This window comes from Grammomys surdaster, unplaced genomic scaffold (genome assembly GCF_004785775.1).
Source record: "Grammomys surdaster isolate TR1022 unplaced genomic scaffold, NIH_TR_1.0 125928, whole genome shotgun sequence".
NCBI lineage: Eukaryota > Metazoa > Chordata > Mammalia > Rodentia > Muridae > Grammomys > Grammomys surdaster.
The window spans coordinates 607,738-632,108 of record NW_021620751.1 but is presented as its reverse complement, the minus strand read 5'-3'; the positions used below and the strand labels follow the sequence as shown (position 1 = coordinate 632,108).

General features: G+C 34.6%; 2 protein-coding genes across 2 annotated transcripts in view; both read left to right on the top strand.

The window, feature by feature from the left end:
* Positions 1-7,880, top strand: part of LOC114608627 (estrogen sulfotransferase, testis isoform) — a 16,414-nt gene extending 8,534 nt beyond the window's left edge. The window contains exons 6-9 of the mRNA XM_028752639.1: positions 2,398-2,524; positions 4,457-4,551; positions 5,789-5,969; positions 7,510-7,880. Of these exons, the coding sequence (XP_028608472.1) occupies positions 2,398-2,524; positions 4,457-4,551; positions 5,789-5,969; positions 7,510-7,622 (516 nt within the window). The 3' untranslated portion in view covers positions 7,623-7,880. The remainder of the gene's footprint in view (positions 1-2,397; positions 2,525-4,456; positions 4,552-5,788; positions 5,970-7,509) is intronic.
* A 10,858-nt stretch (positions 7,881-18,738) lies between these two features.
* Positions 18,739-24,371, top strand: part of LOC114608629 (sulfotransferase 1 family member D1) — an 11,732-nt gene continuing 6,099 nt past the window's right edge. Inside the window, exons 1-3 of the mRNA XM_028752641.1 lie at positions 18,739-18,886; positions 20,097-20,222; positions 21,002-21,099. Coding sequence (XP_028608474.1) covers positions 18,739-18,886; positions 20,097-20,222; positions 21,002-21,099 — 372 coding nt within the window. The remainder of the gene's footprint in view (positions 18,887-20,096; positions 20,223-21,001; positions 21,100-24,371) is intronic.

Genomic DNA, 24,371 nt, shown 5'->3' with positions numbered 1-24,371 from the left:
TATATATATATATATATATATATATATATATATATATATATATATATTTGACACTTTCTAAATATCTAAGTCTCCAACCTCAAAGGTTTAAGTACCTTTTTATTTTCAACTGAAGTATCATTAAATATACATCTTCCTGTGTGATTTCCTGTAGAGAAGCTCTCTCATGGTTATGTAGTTTTTTAAAATATCTCATCACTATGGTTGGTAAGAGTTTTGATAGAGCCATTCCTTTCCTTGTGAGAAATGTTGTAGGGTGATACTGTTCCACTGAAATTAATAGTTAGCTTTTTATTACATACTTTTTTATGCCTGAGAGGTCATCAAAGAAACAGATATAACCGAATGGATTTACCTTTGGATTATTCGCAGATTGATTTATTGATCCATCAAAAAAGGCAGTGGAGAATATTTTGTAAAAGTATGTTTGGAGTAGTGGATCAGAAAGAATAAGTGGCATGGTAAAGAAAGTGATTTTTAAAAAGCAAGAAAATGAATAAGAAATTATTCAAGGACAAGGAGTTTGAATTTGTGGTGTGGTTTACAGGGAGGCATTTGGAGTAATGTATGAAGAACAAGGAGGAGCAGATCTTTAATGGAGAAAAACACCTTGACACAGTATAAGCTTTCAAAATGGAACTTTAAGTGAGATGGCAAAATTCAAAATTTGGTGACAAAAGTTGAAGTCTGAATTTAAAATGAACTAATCATGGATAAATACAATAATTTAGTGAATTAGATGAACCGTGAATATAGATAATAAAAATGCATAGAAGGTAAAAAAGAGCCAGCAGTGTAAGGGTTAGCAAAGGTGGCTCATGTTCAAATTGTTAGTTGAAACAAATGAATGACCAAAATCTCAGAAATAAAGCCGTCAGAAGGAGAAGCATGGGCTAAGGGAGTAGCACTCTCTCAAGGGTAGGAAGTAGTAATTATATTTAACTGTGCATGGACTAGGAATCCTAGTGACAATTACATTAAAAAGTAGCAACTCCAGGAAAGAGGCAGATGCTCTCTCAATGCATTAAAAAGAATGTTCAGTGAAACATATGGATATTTCATAATATCTCCTAATGTGAGATCATAGAAATTAGGGGTTACAAATAAGAGCTCACACTGTCTCCAAGAGAGGGAAGAGAGACAGTCTCCAGACAATGTGTGGAGATTCAAGGAACACTCCTGAAACACAGTAATGGTGTGGGCAAAGGACGAAAAGTAAGAAGTAAGTGTATGGTCACAATGGTGTGTATGTTTCCATTCAGTTAGCAAAAAGAACTTGAGAGAATGAGAAGTTTTAAAGGTTTACTATGTTTAATAACAACTTTGGTAAAAATAACATCTTTTGAAAGTTTTTAAAAAGCCCTTAAACATGAGAATGAGTCTTCAAAGAATAAGCAGAAGTATCTTAAAAAAAAGAAAACAACAAAAAGCCAAAAAAACCTGTAAGCACATAAACAAGCTAGAGATTTTAACCTTAGCCTCTTAGTTGTAGAGTGTTAAGGGCAGAACTCCTTGATGTCACTGATTAAGGGCTTGAAAGCTGAAGGAAAGAATGCAAACATGGGCTGGCAGACTTCTGGAAATCTCACCAGTAGCCTTGACTATCAGACCTGAAAGAGACTACATGCTCTCTCACTTCTTAAGTGGGGAGAAAAATCTGCATAAAAAAAGACTGGGCTTTTGGAGGATAGAATTTTACAGTGATAACTCTAGAAAGAGCATCTTCACAATTTGCTGATCCACTGATATTTATTTACTGCATATAAGTAAAGAAACCTTCCTTGGGGGAAGGAGTAGTCATTTTATTATCAAACAATGAAAGGGGTATCAAAAGGAACCTAGATTAAAAAAAAATAGAAAACTTTGAGATAAGGATTTAAGGATGACTATGTAAATTTGATTTTTTTTTTTTTTTGTAACTGCAAGCTAGGATACTACAGGGCATTTTTGCCTTAGTATCCAAATTGTAATAGAGTCTAAAGAACAGAAAACTGTACTCTGTACTGAGTGATCTGTCAACTTGGTATTTGTATTGATTTACTGTCAGTTCTGCTATATACTTGAATCAACTTAAATTTCACTACTTTATTTATAAAATTGGGGAAAATCTGGGTAACTCAATTTTCTTTTTGTCAGTGAAAACGTCATGATGTTGTCACCTCAGGCTATTTAACAGGTTTCTTTGAAGTGTCAGACTAAAGGCCACCAGGACACTGAGGAAACGCTGCTTCAACTTAAGATATCAAGAGTATTTTTTCCTATATGATGTTTATACTTTTATATTTTTCCACAATGAATTTACATTATGTTAGTTGTTGGAAACACGAATGTTTCAGACATGATGACAACATGGTAGATTGTTCAGTCTGTGATTTAATAACTTATTTCATCTTCTAGATGATCTATCTTTGCCGGAATGCCAAAGATGTCGTTGTTTCTTATTACTACTTTATGCTGATGATAAGTAGTTATCCAAATCCTGAATCTTTTTCTGAATTTGTGGAGAACTTTATGCAAGGACAAGGTAAGAGCACCTTAAATTCTTTGGATTTTCAAAGCAGGAGAATACAAATGCTATTTTGTGCAAAATAAATAAATAAATAAATAAACAGAATTAATATAAAATAAGTATAATGTATACAAACAGAAGCATAATATAATATATGAACTGAAATATAATATAATAAAATAGAATATAACCTCATACACACAGAAAGATAATGTAAATATATAAATATACACAACAGGTTAATATATGTAAACAGAAATATAAGGTGATATGAATATATATAAACAAATATAATACAAAGAGATATCAATATAAGGTTTCTAACAGATATAATATTATAGAAACCTGAAACACTGATGCTTAGATTGATAGTAAGCTTGTGTATATGAAGATGACAGAAAATCAGAGACTCTAGGCATTCCATTTAATGCCAAGAAGTAAATGCATTGACTTACTTGTGACAGCAGGGGTGGCAATTTCTGCTCTATAAGTCTTAGAGTTAGTATGTCCCTTCTCTAACATATATTTTCATATTTAAAAAACATGTTTTAGAACATGTTTTTTCAACACTATTGAACAAAAAATAGATGAAGTACAAAAGTATCTGTCATTCCTTTCCAAATAAAATGACAAGGCATTAAATGAAGTCACATGTAGAAACTTTCAGTCTTTCTGAATACCCGTAAAACTCTTGCTTATACTTCTAGGCATGTAGAGTGAGCATTTTAATTTTGATTTCACTGAAAAGTAAAAAGTTTCTTGAGCATATACTATGGAAACTCTACAATTCCATTAAAATTTTGACTAAAGCAACTGAGTATGTTCGAAAATGAAGGGGCAAAGAATAGTTTGAGTTTCATTCAATAAGTCAGGTGAACTGTATAAATAAGGATAATTGAAGAAAAATATTTTATAACCATAGAAGATAATATTACTCATTTGATCCTTGTGACTTGTGTCATGAAGAACATATATGCTTCGAGAGTGTTAGTATTATCTTTAAATTAAATAATTTGTATGCTTTAAAAATGTATTAAATCATTATTAATAACATTGTGAACTTTTCTGAAAGTATCTTTGATTATAGTATGAAACAAGGTCAATGGCAAGTCTAGTGGTGACACGGAACATGTTTGCACTGTTCTGTTAGCTTTGGACTTGATAAAGCTGTTTTGTAAGGAAATGAAGAAAAGGTTACAACATTGGTTACATCACATTATCTCCAAATAAATTGTCCCTATGAGAACATCTTTCACATCCTAAATTCTAGTCTTTTAGTAAATGCTCAAATATTACTAATCTCTCTCCTCCCTCCCTCCCTCCCTCTCTCTCTCTCTCTCTCTCTCTCTCTCTCTCTCTCTGTCTCTCTCTCCCCCCTCTTTCTTTCTCTCCCTTTTCTCTCACCCCCTTTATATCTTCACCCCCTCTTCTTTTTCTCTCTCTCCCCTTTCTCTCTCTCCCACTGTGTATCTCCTCCCCCCCGCCTCTTTCTATCTTGCCTTTTCTCTCCCTCTCTCTCCTGGTCTCTGACTCACACAGAAGCACACAGATACACACAAACACATAGACTCACATACACAGGCACAAGTACACAGGTGAACACAGCAACACAAACATATGCATACACACACACACACACATACACACACACACACACACACACACACACACCAGTTTGAAGCATGGTCTCATTGCTCTAAATTGAGTTGGTTTCTCATCTTTTTTCTAATACATGTCATGATGATAAACCTAAAAATATGTTCCTGAGGAGGAAATTATTCAACAATTTTTGTATTGTTGCCACACAGAACTCTTTTCAATAAGTGTAACTGACCTATTAGCTCTAATCCTATGATCAATTTTGCCTTTTATTAACAATTTAAATACCTATGTTAAGCTTGTAAAATGATAACATAATATCTTTACACTTGTTTCTTCTAATTTCAGTTCCATATGGTTCCTGGTATGATCATGTAAAAGCTTGGTGGGAAAAGAGTAAGAATTCACGTGTTTTATTTATGTTCTATGAGGATATGAAAGAGGTAAGAAATGGAAGGCATAATGAACGTTTTAGTAATTCTTAAGATTCTCTTAGCATCTGACAATTTTTTGGATGCAATATTATCACTGGAAACTTAACAGCAACCAGTTATCAAGCTAAAAAGGAAAAACACAATATCCTAGTTTGATTGACTCAGACTTGATTTTAGTAAATAAAATTGGTTAAGGAACAAATTCATTTAAAATCCTTGTGTTAAAACTTTTCTAAAGATAAAATTTGCAAAAAACAACCTTGAATTCATAAAAAATAAGAAACATAATAATAACATACACACATGGTCACCAAACTCGATCTTTCACCGCACACTGTATTCTGAGAGTTTACATGTTTTATAAAACATATATTAAAATGTGTATATATAAAATTCATTCTGCATATATCATATATGCACAATGCTAGGCAGGGTAGCCTATACCCCTAATTTTAGCACTTATGAAGCTAGACAGGCAATTTGGAGTTCACACTATGTTTGAGCAGAATAGCAAGACTTTCCTCAAAAAGAATGAAAAATAAATAAAAACAGGCCAAGTAGATGTGTCTGTGGATAAAGTCAAGCTATGCAAGGTGGAGGATGCAGTTCAGATCCCCAGCATCCTCAACATTTAAGCTAAACCAAGTAGGTATGCAAACCTGCCTCTGATCCTAGTGCTATGGAAACAGGGGATGGCAGAGGCAAACACACATGGTGTTAGCTCTGGTTTGACTGAGACTCCTGCCTCAGTAACAGAAACTGTAGAGCAATAGAGGAAGTTATACTGGTAGGCATTTCTGGCTTTCACACACTCGAATACAAGTGCGTGCACACTTATCTGCATGTATGTTCACATATATGCAAGCTTGACAACACAGAAACACAGACACAGACACACACAGACACACAAAGACACACACACACACATGTGTGCGCGCACACACACACACACACACACACACGAGTCTATGTAAAAATAAAGACACAGAAATGAAACAATTTGAAAGAACCATTTTACTAGTTGTAAAATTTAAAATTTAACAACTCATCTCATTTGAGCCTAATAGCTTCTGAAATGTCTCCTGCATCTATCTTTGGATGAGGACGGATTGTTTAAGAAAATTTGTTTTCTTCATTACACATTTAATTCTAACAAGATACAAAATAATGTTCTTTCATATTTAGCCTAATACTTGTTCACCAACTTTTGCCATTTTGGTTTTAAAATCTCTTTGTTTCTCCATAGGATATCAGAAGAGAAGTTATGAAGCTGATAGAATTCCTGGAGAGGAAGCTCTCAGCAGAGCTTGTGGACAAAATCATCCAACACACTTCATTTCAGGAGATGAAGAACAATCCAACCACCAACTATACAATGATGCCAGAGGAAACGATGAATCAAAAAGTATCGCCTTTCATGAGAAAGGGTGAGAAGACAGTCATGTGGTTTTCCATTAAAAGGTCTAAGCATCCATGACATGGGCAAAAATCTACTCAAGGTTATTCACCCTGCCCAAGAAATAACATGTGTTTTCTTTACAACTATTTTTTTTCTTGAACACTCTTATGAAATTATCAATTTTTCAGAGGCACTAAACACTATTTCTTAATACATCCAAGACCATTTATACTAATAATGAATTTCTGTTTCTTGTTTGAAAAGCATATTGTGTAAACCATAATGTCCACTGCCCTCACCGTTAGCAATGATACCATAGTGTACTGACTGTCACTGAGGAGGTCTGTGTGTCTTGGGTATATACCGTGTGCCTCACACATAATAACTTTATGGATTATGATTTCTGACTAGGAAGATGGATTTACTATCTCATTCTATGGTGAAGAAACAAGTTCTGAAAAGTCAGTCATATTTTCTTTATACAAATTACAGAAAGTTTTGAATACTAAGTGACTAAAGTAAGAATTCAAATATAAATATAATTACCAATAATATCAAGACACAATGAAATAACATTTCATTTACATAGAAACGTTTCTTGGTGAGCAATAATGGATTTGTATACCTGATGTTTGGGGATATATATATATATATATATATATATATATATATATATATATCATCCAGGTAGCAATGTTAGGCAAGTAATTGGATATAAAGGCATAAGTCTGTATTTGAAAATTTATCAGCAAAAGTATGATATTCAATAATTTGATAGTCATTGTCCCATGAGTCTCATCATAGAAGGCCTGATCTACGAAAGAACGTAAGAAAGCTCCTCTAAAGTAGTACCGGAAGAAAAGGCTGAGCCAATAGAAACTTTTTTCAAGACAAAAAAGAAAATTTATCTTTGTAAAAATCAAACAATATGATACTTAAATATTCTATTGAGGTATTAACTATTAGGAGAAATTTTCACATTATTAAAGAAAGAAATACAGATAGAGAAATCTTACAATTCTGGCTCTGACGGGAGCCTCCCGGTCCTGAGAGGGTAGCGGCAGGGACACAAGGGGAAATTAACTGATGACACTTGGGGGACTGTCAGAGTTCTCATTGCAGTTTTGACTCTCAGAAAGGGACTTAATAGCAGTCCCACTATAAAAGAGCTTAATAATCAATGATATAATTTTAGGAATTCTTATAGGATCATCATTAAGAAAAGAAGTCATCTATTTGTCTATATAGCATCACTACAAGACAGTACATCTTCGTGGATCTGCAGTGATCTGCTTCAAAGGGGTGTGCTATTGCTTAGTTAGTGTTACATATGTTTAATAATAATAATAATAATAATAATAATAGTAGGAAAAGCATATTAACAGCAGGTCTTTCCTAAAATAAGTTCCTCACAGCCTTGCTGTATGAGGACTCACTTTGTTGAAGATTATATAATAATCCAAACAAATCATTTCAGGATGATCATCTGGTAATAATTAGCTTGTTCCATTATGGCTCCTGACATGGCTCCAAGAGTTGATGCTTCTGATTTTTATGTTTTATTACAGGAATTACAGGAGACTGGAAGAACCACTTCCCGGAAGCCCTGAGAAAGAGATTTGATGAGCACTACAGGCAGCAGATGAAGGACTGCGCTGTGAAGTTCAGAACAGAGCTCTGAGACACTCCCTTGTGTCTGAAATTGGAGTAGTCTGCAATTTATCCTTTATTTTCTCTTGTTGTAAATTCAATAGACATAAAAGTCTTTTGAAGTCTGATGGTTTAAATTTATTCTGCTTTTTCTAAATTTTATGTCAATGTAATTTCTGACTGTCTTGACAGCAAATTCACATTTTTCTTATATATAACATAAGCATTGTCCTCTAACAGTGTTCAAAGATTTCTAATAAAAATAATTTGATGTCTACATACTTAAACATTCACTCGTTCATTTTTATTCATTACAATATATATATTTATATTTGTGATACACAGATCAACAAACAAGGTGCTTTGAAACTGGAAACTAGATTACCGTGTGATTGTGTTTGGAGACAAATATATGCAAAATTATATGAAGAAAGTAAAACAACCCCAAGAATTATAAGCTCACGTCAAGATAATATCTAAAGATTCATCTGCAAAATCATATGGCTGTTAATAAAATAACTATATATTTATTTATATATATTATTTTATATATTATAACATTATAATATATAAGCTAACATATTTATAATATATTATATCATTATATTAGTATACTAGTTTATTATAATGTATTATAAATGTAGATTAACAGTAATATAATTATACACTATATAATAATATATTTATACAAAATAAATATATGAATGTGTATAGATTTATATATAATACATTATATATTAATATATAATAATATGTATTATATATAAATGAATATATAAATATTTATATATAAATAACATCTGGTTATCCATGTACATGGTCTTTGTGAAGCCAGTTGATTTCAGGCACGTATGTCAGAAATATTTGGTAACATATAGATTCTCAACTCATGTGTGTGTTCCCAATGCTCAGTAGGCATTCATAATATAAAGCATTAGCTGTATTTGATGCCCTGCAGAAATAACTGGGCTCTCAAAAGTTCTAGTGCTTCTGAACGTCCCTCTTAGCTTCCTGCCATAACTAACACCGTGTCTTTTTCGTCTTTCATTTACTTCCTGCAGAAATACTGAATTTATCTCTTGGGTGTTTACAATAAAGCCTCTAACCATTATTAGTTTTGACTTATTTAAGATGCCTGTTGTCAGGGGCAGCCCTGCTTATACACTGAATGTCTAAAATCAGCCATAGACCTAAAATCAGCAATAGGCCTGACATACATGCCTGCTAACACAAAGTCTTGGGTCCCTGTGGAAAAACACTGAAACAGATGCCTAGAAGCTATTGTAAACAAGCAGCTTTGGTGAAAAATTGCCAGGCTGAATACATAGACCTTGCAGATAGGTAGCCTTGGTGGATAGTACCAACTTAGATAAGGACAATTGAATCATAGGCGGAGTCATAGTGATCTGTCCCCTGAATCTTCACCCAGCTGACACTCTGTTCTGGAAGATACCTGTACTCCCCCTGAACACCTATGCTCCTGCGTCATCCCCTTCCCCACATCCTGCCTTTCTGTGTATATAACCCCTGTGTGAAAAAAAGTACGGTTTGATCAGTCTATAGACAAGCCGTGTTCCATGTGTTTGCCCGTTTTTCCTAATTCTCTCTTAGGTGATCTCCCTGGACCCTGTTTAACGCCCTGCTAGACAGGACAGCCTGTGTATGGTAAAACCAAAATTCACCCCTTAATATTGTACATATATACAATATGTAAGAAAAGAAATGGGGGAACCTATACTTTCTCTTTAGGTCTCGTATTGCCAGAGCATGTGTAAGACTGATAAAACCTTTCCCAAACCCATAGTTTTTGTGGCATGTATACTGGAAATCATGTGTTTTTTTCTGCTTTTTGTATGTATAGTGATATTGCTCATGTGTTACAAATGTGTTTACATACATATGTCAGAGATATAGATTCTACTAATTCATAAATTTGGTCCTTATGAGTTACTAACTGTACAATTATGTTCATAAAACATTTTAAATGTTTTTCGTTAGTTAAATTTGGAATAGCTTAAAAACGAGAATTGTGATTAGAGTAAAAAAAAAGTAGCAGCTTTGAAAATTCTCTAAATGTGCTCCAATGTATTCATTTAAGAGCCCTTTTCTCTGTGTAGCCCTGGCTGTCCTGGAACTCACTCTGTAGATCAGGCTGGCCTCGAACTAAGAAATCCGCCTGTCTCTGCCTCCCAAGTGCAGGGATTAAAGGCCTGCGCCACCACCGCCTGGGATTTGTGGCCCCATGAGGAGAGCAACAATACCAACCAACCACAGCTCCCAGGGTCTAAACCACCAGCCTGGGAGCACTTATGGAGGGATCCAGGGCCTTAGCTGAATATATAAGAGTGGAGGGCCCTGCTGGGCACAGGTGGAAGATGAGATCCTTGACCTCATGAAGGCTGGACGCCCCAGGGGGTGGGAGTTTTGAGGGTGGGGAGGTGGGAGTGGGGGGGTAGATAGAGGTTACATCCACAAAGAAGAAGGAGGAGGTGTGAGGGGATTGGGGGTTCCTGGGTGGGTGGGGGATGGGGTAAGGGGACAACATATGAAATGTAAATAAAACATCCAATAAAAAAATTAAAAAAAAAAAAAAAGAGCCCTTTTCTCCATGTTGGTTCTTTGTCTGGGAGGATGATGCTTGTGGATTACATCCCAGGATCCTGGTACCTTCAGCTTCTACTTGATAGGAGAGGTGACAGAGAGAAGAATGAATGTGAAGTCAAGCTTATGGTTGTTGACTTTTCTGGTTCATTCTAATGAGGCCAAGCTAATTGGCGTTTGCACCTCGGTGAAATGAACTGGATACGATTTATCTCTGAATTCCTTGACTTTATACATTTGTTTCAGATTTGTCCTGTGACCAAAAGCAGTAAGTCATAATCCAATTTTACTAGAACATAAATCTTCAGGCTACTGTCGAAAGGAAACATGGGAGCCTGTTAAAAAGCTCTGGATCACTTTCTGACTACAAGGCATAAGAGACGGCAATCTTGGAATATCTTTTCCTTGTTTACTTCACTGATCTTTAAAAATGTTTAACTGCCTTCAGGTGCTTTGCTGTTCTATGGCCTTATAGAGATATGCTGATTTGGACTGTGGTAGGCTTTCTCTGAAGCAGACTGAAAAGGAAAAAGAAAAAAGAAAAAGAAAACTACTTTCACCTGTACTAAATAATATGCATGCTTGTGATAGTCATATAGGAGAAAAAGAAAATTTAATTATAATCTCCTATATAACAAAATGGGAGGCTTTAATTTCAACTTATTTAGTCACATCAGCGATCAGACATGAAACCTAGGTACAGAAATCAGGAAGCATATTTTTATCCATCATATTTTGATCATATGAAAAAGTAAAAGACTCTCTGGCTACTATTATTTGGAAATAGATGTTATTACACTCGTAGGGGATGCAGTGGTGGTAGATATTCCAACTTGTCTTGCGATAGTACAGCACCATTTAAGGAGTAGAATTTGTTTCGTGTTTTCTTGGATGCTCTTCCTTTGCCATTTCTTCTTCATAGAGAGCATGCTCTTGCCTTGGCAGAGAGTGGCGAAACAGCACCTGTGTTCTGCTTTTCAGGAGTTCCTAGAGTGAAGAAGACAAAGGGCTTTCTTGTTGATCATAACTATTTCAGAGAAGTAAGTTCAGAACAGATATATTCTTTTATTCTTTTTGTTTTACTTACTATTATAGCAAACATCCATGGCACTTTCTCCTGAGCCTTTGAAACTTAAAACAGCAACTGGCTTTGAACAGTGTAGTAAACCGCTCTAAGCCAGTCATTACTGTTCAGGCTCTGCTGCTTAAAACAACTCAGAGAACACGGCTTCCATAAATTAGCTTCTGTAAAAAACATAGTCTAGACCTCCAGTTCTTATTAAGAAGTCTTTGGTAAGTAATGTATGATGTCTGTTGTTTAAATGACAAAACATTCAACTGAGTAACAATAGACTAAAACCTGAAATATTCTTGTATTTTCTTTTTGCTACAAAATAAGAAAACATTTGGAAATCCTAATTCTAGATTTTCTATCTGCAAAGACAAAAGATTAATAATGAAAGTTGTGTTGAAGTACTCTTCTCTACTAAATCTTAGGTTCTTAAAGAATAAAGTGATATCAAAGTGTATTAGTTTTCATCTTTTCAGAGTTTCTCTTCATTCCAGGGGAATATTCAAATGTAGAACAGAGATTAAAGTGATATTAAAGTGTATTAGTTTTCATCTTTTCAGTTTTTCTCTTCATTCCAGGGGAATATTCAAATGTAGGACATTTCTAGGCTGAGTTTTGTGAACTGTGGTTGGAAACAGGAAAACAAGAACTAGACAAGAGTAATCAAGACAAGCTGGCTTCTGTATCACTCTCAGAACTCTGAGCTAATACTAGTCAATGCACTTGCCAGTGAGAGCTGGTTCATCTTGCTCTCAAGAATATTTTGGTTATTTGGTATATTTTACATACACAGTTTTGTTGTTTGTTTGCTTTTGTTTTGTTTTTGTCATAGAGTATAAAAGTCACTATGGTGATTGTTCTTGAGTTTCAGGAGATTTCTTATTTTCTAAAAGATGCTTATATAAGATTGTTTAATTGTTTAAGTGTTCCTCCCTGTCGCTGTCACTGTAAGGATGTATTCACTATTCTTTCTACTCATTTCTTTCTCGTGGGATTTACTTCAGTATCAAAGCACCATGGTAACAAGGTTACACAGAACGCACCTTTCTGACAGATAAAGATATACATGCCACCCTACATATGGTAGCCATGGGAATGTTTTAAATTTAAGAGTTTAGATGTATTTTAAAGTAAAAATATGAGAAAGTAAAGCAAGTGTACTAAATCAATGGAGGTTTTTGGTTAATAATCATAAATTTTTGCCTGTGGGCAAATGCTACACAACTACTATTTTTTCAAATAAGGGCACAATTGTTTTTCTCAGCTTTATGAAAATTTGTATAGTTAAAAGTTTGAAGCCAGTGTTCTAATAATGGTCTGAAATCACATTTGTATCTTTAATGAAATGTAATCTGTCAGCTATCAGCATTTATTAGCTATCATGAAGTTAAAAATCATCACACCTCCAATGTAACATCAAACTGGGTTACTCCTTTAAAGTCACTTAGCCCTATCATGTAACATCTACATTCCCTAATGCCAAAGAGGCTTTATGTAATTTTTTAAAAGGCTCAGTTCTTTTTTATCACAGCCATATCAACTCTGAGAAATTTGCTGAGACCCTTTAATTATAGACAGATGAATGAAAGTATCTGTCACTGTGCCATAAGCTGGATGTCGGAGCGACAGATATCCACATATGGGAATTGTCTCAAATGTTAGCATTTGGCAGAAAAAGTAAATGGATATAAGTTGTATTCAAACAGATTGAGTGGTTACATTAAAAAAAGAATACTTTTTATCTAGCACTTTCTTTTATTGCTACAGATAATCAATACATATATCATTAATAATGAACCCATAATTACAAAATGTTACCAAAAAAGGGGGCAATGAAGTGTGCTATTTTGATACCTGAATGGTTTGTGCCTGATTCAATTACAGAGACAGCATTTTCTCTCTCCTTATTATGAAAAAATGAAGCTCTGGATAATAGCATTGGTTTGTGGAAGAACCAAACACACCTGCCTCCTCAGGTCTTCCAGTGTCACTCTCTGAAGGACTTAAACATCCTATTTCATTATTAGTTTAGGTTAAATACTTGTCCAATGCAAAGGATTTATGTACTACCAATATAGCACTGTCTAAGAGAATCATGTATTGATTGTTGTGACTTGGAAATTCTCTTTGATGTCTACACACAAAATATCTTTAAGTTTAACACAGTTGACCACTAGGTTGGGAAGACCATAGTCCACTGGTCAGTTGATATGTGACTAACAGTAACTGTTCACAATGTGCAAAACATTGAGGTGTTTCTAAGATCTTATAATTATTCCTTTGGGGAGTTTATACTCATAGGACATTTTCAGGTAGGTAAACAGGGAAGTGGCCTTAGGGAACTGAACATTGTTCAACATTTCCGGAGCTTAAAACAACTTATCCTCTTTCTGAAGTTAAGTTGAGTACTACCAAGGGGCATCATTCTTTAAGGATTTTTTGGCTCTGATCTGAGTAAATTCATTTAAAGCTCCCAGGATTTAAAGGTAAGGTAAACTTGGGTGTATCTCTTCCATAAATATGCTGTCTTGAGTTTTTAAGATGTGGACGTTGAAAATATGGGACCTTAAATTGATATATAAAATTTGAAAGATCTAAGAATTATAAAACATACTTTTGAGAATCTAGGAGTCTTGTTCTGTATTCTGTCATTATCAAATACTGATCAAAGCACAGGTATTTTACAAGGTCCAAAGATCAGTACTTAAACTATCTTATGATGTTTCAATATTCACTTGGAAATGACGCCAGATGAATTCTTACATTTTATATACTCAAGTAAACTATATGGATATTGAAAAACAAAGATATTACTTGAAGAAATCATCAGGAAGGTAGACTTACATTTTCTAATTTATTTCATATGCTCTTTAATATACAGTATTTAATTCATATATGTGAAGCTCATTATTATGGAATATAATGAGTAAAATCAACCTCTTTGAGATACCATATTCTTGTCTAGACTCTTAAGAAAAATTCACAGCACTTCACATTTATTATTCTTTTGTCAAGAGGCTTGGCATAACTTTGAGTTTCCCTTATAGTAGTTTGCATTATTTGTTGTTCCAAGACTTATAATACAAATTTAAAATCATTAAAACTAAGAACCTTCACTATCTTGGTCTAAATCAAATTCTCCCATTTGTTGAGAGCAAGTTCTTTGGGGAGGATTTCTAAAGAATGCTTAATTTTCTCATTGTTGTTTTCCTCCTTAGCTAAAATGGGATAGTTGGAATCGACCCATAAGAACCTTGTATAAACTGAAAATTACACTATATGTTTTTATGGAGTTCTGAACAATTTATATTTCTTGGACTACTAATAGTGGGAACAAGATTTTCTCTGACTTTTTTGCCTGCTTTGGGGACTCATTTTCGCCTACTGGGTTGCCTTGTCCAGCCTTAATATAAGGGGAGTGACCTAGTGTCATAGCAATGTTTAGTTAGTTACCATGGTTAGTTGATATCCCTGGGAGGCATGTCCTTTTTAGAAGTGAAATGGAAGAGTAAATCAGGGATAGGAACTAGGGCTAGGGTGGCCTTGGAAGGGAAGGAAAAAGAAGAAACTCCAGTTGGAATGGAATATATGATAGAAGAATAAAAGTTAACAAAAAACCTACCAGGGGCTACTATTAGAAATATTGGCATAATTCTGTTGTATGGAGCTGTCTGAGGCTGACATGACCAATAAATCATAGGTATGTATCCCATGTCTTCCACTGCAATGTTTTATTCAATATCTTGTTTCCTATAAGCAACATTATTCACCATGCAGAGAAAATCTTTTTCTGCTCCTTTTTGTTAAAATTGTATCTTGACATTAATTCACTATGAATGTTTTCATAGGCTTTTTGTACATTCTTAGTTTTAGATAACCCTCACTGCTCTTTAATTTTTCCGTTCTCTATAACTACAGAGTCCCTATTTTTCAGTTCACATATATTCTAATTTCCCCCTAAATATTTTTTAAACATTTTGTGGTATAGTATGCTTATATATAGTTTTACATATGCTGCATTTTGGGTTAGTCCAGTGCTCTACCTTCTGTTTTCTCATATACTTCATTTCTCACTCATGCTTTAGCTTCTAATTCTCCAAATATTCCATCTATTACTTTTTTTTTTTTACTTTTTCTTAAAATCTTGTTTTTAATTATATTTAACTATTGTAAATTTACATTTGTTGACTAGGCTCAAAAGCAAAGCCGTGAACGATAGCAAAGGCCTAAGTGTGACTTCCTGGAGTTCAGTTATCTGCAGAGGATTGCTGGGAGACTACCTACTTCTTGGATTTTAATGAAAAGCTTCTGTGTTTTAATTAAATGTTGTTGCCAACAAAAATGTTGTTATGAGAACAACATAAAAATAATTTGAGGACATTTATTTGACAAAATTCAACATTCCTTCATGGTAAAAGTCCTGGATAGATCAGGAATCCAAGGCCCAAACCTAAGCATAGTAAAAGCAATACGCAGCAAGCCAGTAGCCAACATCAAACTAATTGGAGAGAAACTTGAAGCAATCCCACCAAAATCAGGGACTAGACAAGGCTGCCCACTTTCTTCCTACCTATTCAATATAGTACTGGAAGTTCTAACCAAAGCAATTAAACAACAAAAGGAAGTACAAATAGGAAATAAAGAAGTCAAAATATCACTATTTGCAGATGATATGATAGTATACTTTAGTGACCCCAAAACTTCCACCAGAGAACTCATAAACCTGATAAATAACTTCAGCAAAGTGGCTGGATATAAAATCAACTCAAACGAATCAATAGCCTTCCTCTACTCGAAGGATAAACAGGAAGAGAAAGAAATTAGGGAAATGACACCCTTAACAATAGCCACAAATAATATAAAGTATCTTGGTGTTAATCTAACCAAGCAAGTGAAAGATCTGCATGACAATAACTTCACATCTCTGAAGAAAGAAATTGTTTTACTTTTAATGTGCTATTATTCCTACTTTAATGTGACCCTGCGTCTAAGAAGATTGTTTCTAGTTTCCTAGACTCATAATAAATCAAGCAATCAAAACAAAATAATTTAAGTTGGGGTCTGCGTATGAAAGAGTTTTATAGTTTTATCTTTCAAGGTCTAAGTGGCATTACTCAGTTTATTTTTGCCCAGTTCCATCCCCTTTCCTTTAAGTTTTATTTTTCTTTATAGCTGTGTAATATTTCATTGTATGTATGTACCACATTTTCCTCATGCATTCATCTGTTGATGAAAACCCAAATTGATTCCATTTATTAGATATTGTGACTACAGCAACAATAAATATGGATGTGCAAATATCTCTGAAGTAGGATATTGAATAAATGTCCACCTGCAGTATCGCTGGGTCATATGAAAGTTCTGTCTCCAGTTCTTTGGAAAAATTCTAGACAGATTTCCAAAATGACTGCACTAGCTTTTCCAAGGACATTGAAGATATCTTAGTTTGGTTAAGTGTACTGTAATAGTTTTACACAGTGACAAAATCAACTAACAACTTTCTCACCACTATTCCTTAATTTAATTGTCACTTGATTGTATCTCATGGGCACTAGAAAAGCTGTGAATAACTAGGAAATATGTAGAATCCAGGGGTACAGAGGGCTAGTTATTTTATCTACAGACTTCAGACTTCTGACTTTGAATCCTTCTGACAAGTACTTGTATTAAGGTTTTTATTGCTGAGAAGAGACACCATGAACAAAGCAATTTTTATAAGAGACAACATTTAACTGTTGCTGACCTATAGGTTCAGCTGTTCAGTCCATTATCATCCCGGCAGTACACATCATCCAAGCAGACATGGTCCTAGAGAATCAGCTTAGACTTCTACATTTGGTTGTGATGTCAAACAGGAGAAGACTGGCTTCCAGGAAGCTAGCAGGAAGAAAAGTCTCAAAGGCCCACCCCCACAGTGACACACACACTTCCTCCAATAAGTCACACCTACTTGAACAAGGCCACCCTTCCTAATAGTGTCACTTACTCCCTGGGCCAAGCATATTCAAACTGCCACATTCTACTCTCTGGCCCCCATAGGCTTGTTCAAACACATGGATCTTTGGGGTAGGGGGTCACACCTAGCCATAGTATAATTGAAAAATAAGTATTGTCCAACTTCAAAAGTTCCCATAGTCTATAGCAGTCTCAACAATGTTAAGTGTCAAAAGTTCAGTCTCTTCTGAGATTCATCCAAACACTCAATTCCAATCTCCTATAAAATCAAAATTAAAAGGTGATTATATACCTCCAACAACACAGGAAGTATATTACCATTCTAAAACTTTATAGTGAGGAAATACTGGACTAAAGCAAAGACCATAAACCAGCTAGGCAAACTCTACATTTTGCATCTCCATGTCTGATGTAAAAGCACTCTTCAGATCTCCAATTCCTTTCATCTTTGTTGACTGCAACAAACTTCTTTCCCTTTGGCAGGTTCCATTCACTGTTAGTGGCTTTCCTAGGCCAGATATCCCATGGCTCTGACATCTCTGATATCTTGGAGTTGCAGCTTCAACTTTACAGCTTCTTAATAATCATTGATATAATTTTAGGAATTCTTATAGGATGATCATTAAGACTTTAGAAGTCATCTATTTGTCTATATAGCATCACCACAAGACAGTACATCTTCGTGGATCTGCAGAGATCTGCTCCAAAGGGGTGTGCTATTGCTTAGTGATGGTCATATTTGTTTAGTAATAATAAGAATAGGAAAAGCATATTAACAGCAAGAATCTTTCCTAAAATAAGTCCCTTTCAGCCTTGCTGATAAGAGCCTTGCTGATAAGACCTCACTTGTCACAGATTATATATGGCAAGCCATTTCAGGATGATCACCTGCTAATTATTAGCTTGTCCTATTATGGCTCCTAACAGGTCAGCTTCCTTGAGTTAGTGACCTCCGTAGTTGGAAGCATAGAGAGGTTTTCCGTGTCATTGATAACCTTCTCCACTGTTCCCCACAGCAAGTTGCAAAGAAGAGAAATAGGCTATGGTCTTAAGATATTTACTTTCATGGTGAGAAATGGATGAAAACTATACCGCTGTACTCTCAGGACAGGCCTGAGGTTAAATACCTTTTATAAGGAGGAGGGTCTGGGAAGGAATGCATAACTGGCTAAGCCCTCAGGCGTTTAGGTATCTCATTAATATGGGGATCTATCTTGAGGCTCCATGGCCTCTAGTCATGCCCTCAAACTGTGCAGGGCCTAGTAGAGGCCTAGAGTCTAGGAGCATGGAGAAATATATGCTATCCCTTACAGGGAAACCTGTGGGGGTCTCTGGCCATCTCTAGGTGGTACTCAACCAGAAACTATGCTGTCCTTTCATGGTCCTACATTCTTCCTTTGATTGTAACACACTTAAGCTGAGTTGATGTCTCTACAGTTTGAGAAATGATATTACTATCCAATTAGTGACATTTTAAAGTTGATTGATGATACCCTTTGTTAAAATATAGTACCCCCAAATGGATAACAAGCTGGATGTCTTCAGGAGGGAATTAGTGGATGTTCAAGGTATCCCTCTCTTTTGGAGCATTGCTGAGCAATGGTCCCAAGTAGAGTCATTTGAAGCCCGACCTGATGATCTTTTGATCTCCACCTATCCCAAATCCGGTAAGAACTTTCAGTTTACTCACTATAGACAGTTAGACAATAACCCATACTCATGAACTTGATTACCTGCAGATATTTGTCCAGGCTAAGCTGAATTTTTCTAACGTGTTGCAAAAGCTTTGTGGCTTGCTGGGGATTATATCCCTGCATATTCACTTCTGAAATGTCAGTAGGTATCCTATGAATTTACTTGAACCCACAATCAGTCAAACTTCCTAACTAATAAATACTCTAATAGCAACTTTTCTCCATATTTCTACTTAATTTCCTAAGGGGAAAAAAACAAATAAACTAGAATTTAGCATTTTATGATCTGCCAAGATGAAATGACCCTAATGTGATTACTGGTTCTTAGGAACTGAATGAATGTACTGTATGACATATTAGTATAAAAAGGAAGGTGGTTTGGGCCAATTTTCTTCTTTCTTTCATTTACTTTCATTTTAATTAATTTTCCAAGTTAGTCAACAAATTATTGAGTTTAGTTGAAACTAAACTGCCATATATATGTATCATTTCTAGTATCTGGAAACCATCAAAAAGTGTAGACAATCATTCCATTCATTAAAATGTTATAACATAGATTAAATAGGATATTTCAGTGTTTCTGTTGTCATTATGAGAACAACTAAGGAGTTAGTTTTTTGATTTGTCAAATTTTTTTCAATAGAAATACTGAAAGGCACAGATATCACTCATCTGATAATCAAACCACATATGCAGTTAAGTATACAATGTTCTCAAATGATTTTGGTACTTTTTCCAGGACTGGTGAGACATACTATCATACTTGCCAGAGTGAATCACTATACTGAGGTCAAATGGACCCTATTGTATGAAGCATCCTGGTTAAAGTTCCTTATGGTCTCTTTTCACACCTTCATTATATGTTGACCATCTTTATCTGATATTTCCTTCAAATCTAAGCTCTATTTTTTTTAATATTGATAGAAAATATATGAGCTGATAATTTCACTAAAGTTGGCTATTCCCACTGCTCATCCTCCGCAGGGTCCAAATCAAATGCATTTTAGAATATTTTGATTTAAAACAAACCATTTTGAAGTAGGACAAAGAATGTGGAAATAAAAACACACTTCATGTGTGTTTATTCATTTGTTTGTTTCAGTTATTACAAACACCTCTGCCTCACTTGATTTCTCATGTTACTTTCAACAGAGATATTTAGTGTCTTCCATTTTCCCCTTAGGAACAACTTGGATCAGTGAAATACTGGATCTGATCTATAACAATGGGGATGCAGAGAAATGTAAACGGGATGCAATCTACAGACGAGTACCATTCATGGAGCTTATAATTCCTGGAATAACAAATGGTAGCTTATCAGAATATTCATTTTCACTATAGAAATAAATATATATGTCCTTTTAGTATGTGTGAGTGAGTCAAGGACAACAATAATACAGAAAGAACAAGAACTATGAAATCCTAAGTGTCTAGAGGAGAAGTTAGAATTTGGTTAGGCTCTATTTACCCGAAGTTAACATCTACATCTTGATCTATCTTAAATCCCTTTATATATGGAAATCTACTATTTAGCTAGTGCATCATATTACATGATATATATATTATATTGTATATAATATATATATATATATATAATGGAAATACATTTACTTGCATTTTTTAAAACATTGAAAAAAATAGAAATGAATATTATGTCATAATTCCATCATAGAGTTTGAACATGAGAAAGATAGCAAAGAAATATGAAAGACTTTCATCCAATCTTTTCATATTGTAAATGAACTAGAAGGATGAAGTGAAATCCTGGAGACTGGTTCAAAGCTGCTCTTTCTGCTCTGTCTTGTGTTATAAACAAGGAATGTATTATAGACAGATGTGGAGAACATCATGCCCTCGTACCTACAAAGAACGAAAGAGCCCTTTTAACCATGACTTTTTACAGTTTGTATCCTCGGAGATTTTAGGAAGATATGATTCTGTTGGTTCATTTAGCCAACAAATCAGAACAAAAGAAAAGAAAAAAAGAACTTTATTTATCCATTAATGATTAGAAGACTCAGGTTGAATTGGAAAGAAGCTGTGAGAATCTAAATGTATAATCCACTTTGTTAATGTATATGCTTGTAGGTGTTGAAATGCTGAAAAACATGCAGTCTCCTCGACTAGTGAAAACACATCTTCCTGTTCAGCTGCTTCCTTCCTCATTCTGGAAAAATGACTGCAAGGTAGCAAGTGAAAATCATTGTTCTTTGTGTTTTCATTTCTTTTGATTTATTTTGATATTTGCATATAATTACATTTCCACCTTCCATTTTATCTCTCTAGTGCCACCTATATACTCCTCCCTCCCTTTGTCAAATTCTTGTTTTTCTCCTTTAATTGTTGTTTTACACACACACACACACACACACACACACTCCCTCACCACCATATAAAAAAAACATATAGAAACACACAGATACACACACACACACACACACACACACAAATGCAAAGACATTGATCTTGTAAGATCAAGAAGAATATGAAAGATTTTCATTCAATCCTTTCATATTATAAATGAGACGAAAAGATGAAGAGAAAGCTTGCACATTGTGTGTGTCTACAAGGTCATGGTAACCTGATTTAGCCACAAAGAATTAAATTACGTCAGACTGTAGGATCCACAGCACAACTGAGGCTGTGCCAATTTCTTTGAGAGCAATCATAATTTTTATACCATTATCAGAGACAGAATACAATGGAAAATTCCAGGATCAATACAGTCATAGGTGCTAGGATACAATGATGTCTGCAAGCAACACAGGGTACGCAGGACTGATGTCAAAGACCAATTTTCCTGCCAAGTTTTCATGCTTCCTTGACTACTAACGGAACATAGAGAGAAACAAAAGTGTCTTGGTTACTGGGAACTTGAAGGTACACTGTGCCTCAGGAGCCACAGACTCTAACCTGAAAAACCTATGACGCATGCCTCTCAAGGCAGCTCAGCCAAGCACAAAGCCGTGGCTCCCCACAATTCCTCCATTTTATGTTTTAATTTCAGGATATGCAAGTCGAACTTTAAAGCAGATATGGAGGACCAAATCTGTCTCAACGTTTCCCAGTATAAGAGGCTAAAAAACCTCACAGTTACATTTCTATGAACCATTGTTTAGTTTAGAAATCCAGTCAAAGACAGAAAAATAATGACCAAAAATCATTTCCAGGTTTCGTGTAACAATGATGGAAGGGATTTATCTAACTTTGAATGCCTAAATGATCATGTGACCATAACTGCTCGAGGAACAGTAGAATGAGCAGAGAAGCCTCCGAGATCTGAGTCATTGACCTAAACAGGAATGTAGGCTTTTTTCCAGTTAATAAAGTGCAATACAGGTTGAAAAGGAACATAACCTTCCCCCGCCCCCCGTATTTTTCATCATTAACAGATGCATTTAATAAATACAATGTAGCAAAATCCCAGCAATTCTGTAGTCCCAGCCTTCCCCTGGGATTTCACCAAGTCTTATGTTCAGTCACGAGTTTCTTCATCTGAATCAGTGTTGGTAGGTAGACTCTATTCTTCATAGTTCAACAACTCTGTTGACCCACTTTCTTTCTTTCCTATGGGTGGAGTCTTCATAGACACTTGGATACATATTTTGAAGAAAAGGTTGTACACTATGCCTGAGTCACTGTCAGACTGTGACATTCTTAATCTTTTCACTTATCTTTCAACTGCTTTTAAATAATTGATATTCATGTAATACCAGACCAGATTGAAATGTATATGAATTGACAATTATATATAATTCTATAAATTAATCAATCAATATTTATAATTACATATATTTACAGATTAGAAGTCTCCAACAATCCAGCATAATGTATAAATAGCATTTTAACTCTAAATGATTTATAATTATATAGATTAATATATTTTGTAATTTTATTTTAATAAATTTTTAAAACAGAACATTTTAGGAAAAAGTACAAAATCCAAGATTTGAGCTTCATAAATATTTAGGAAATAACCATATTATGAAATCCAAAGTACATTTTGTCAGCACACCAAAAGTTGAGTTGCATCAAACATCTAGTCAGTAACCTTTTTGAGTCTCACATTAAGTAACTTTGTTTGCCCTGTAATTATAAACTATGAATATTGTGAAGTTTATTTTCATTTTTCTCAATACATATGTGAAAGCTAGTCCTTTGTATAAATGTATTTGTTCTATTACATTACAAGAAGCAGGCCAACTAACTTTCTAGATACACAATTCTCAGATTCCATTCTGATCATCTAAAACATAAATTGCGGAAATGATACCCAAATGTCTAAAATGTAACAATAGCAGATTTAAATTTAATTTCGATTAAAGTTTGAGGACCAATAATATACAGCATCAAAAATGCATGACTCCTTCAGAGTTTACTTATAAAGAGTACTGTTGATATATGGTTGAGTTTCTGCTAGTTGTCAGCAATAGAAATAGTATTACTTTGCATATTATATGTCTCTTAATGTATAGATTCAGGTTTTCTCTTGGCTACATATTTAGGGATGGAATTATAGAAGCCTAAGGTAACTCATTTGTGTAGTTGATATTTTAAAATAGTACTTGAAGTATTTAAATTGTTGATGAGCAAATGGTAACTAAGTTACTCCATACCTTCATTAATATGAAATATAGGTAAAACATTTTTATTCACACTAATGGCTACATAGGAGGTTATTTTGTACTTCCTTAGTGACTAATTAGATTGGTGCCTTTAATATGGCTTATTGACTACTTAGATATCTTCATTGAGTTATCGCTTCTTTTTCCCTCCCTCATTTATATAAAGACTTTCTTCTTTCTCGTACACACACACACACACACACACACACACAGAGAGAGAGAGAGAGAGAGAGAGAGAGAGAGAGAGAGAGAGAGAGATCTTACAGTAATGAATATCAACAAGAACCTAGAAGGTGTTATGATTTAATTTTAGGAGTTTGTGGAGACTAAGGCAAGTCAAACACATCAAGGTTACAGATGATGTTGATAGATGCTTTTTGGCTTATTGACCCAGTTTATGGAAATTGAAATGAGAAATAACAGGGTTTAATGTTTATAATGAAATTTATAAGCTAGAGCATTTATCTCATATGAGCCTATGACTACATCCCTTCCAAGCCTTTTAGTTCACTCCTTCCTACCCTTGTCCACTTCCAAGCTTAAACAGGCTACTCTCTGTGACTTGAGAGTATGAAAGTTCTAACTTTGTTTATATGTTGGAAGAGAAGTAAAATCTAATCATAGTTGCCTGAAGGTATCTTTCTGCACTTAATTTCCTAGGAAACGTATTCACTCCATGCATGGCTAAACTTCAAGTGTTAAACTTGCTTTGAAGAGGGGTAGGCACAAGACATTTCAGTAAATGTGCTACAAAACAATTTCTCCAGGAAATATCCTGACAGATATTCTCTCTCTCTCCCTCCCTCCCTCCCTCCCTCCCTCCCTCCCTCCCT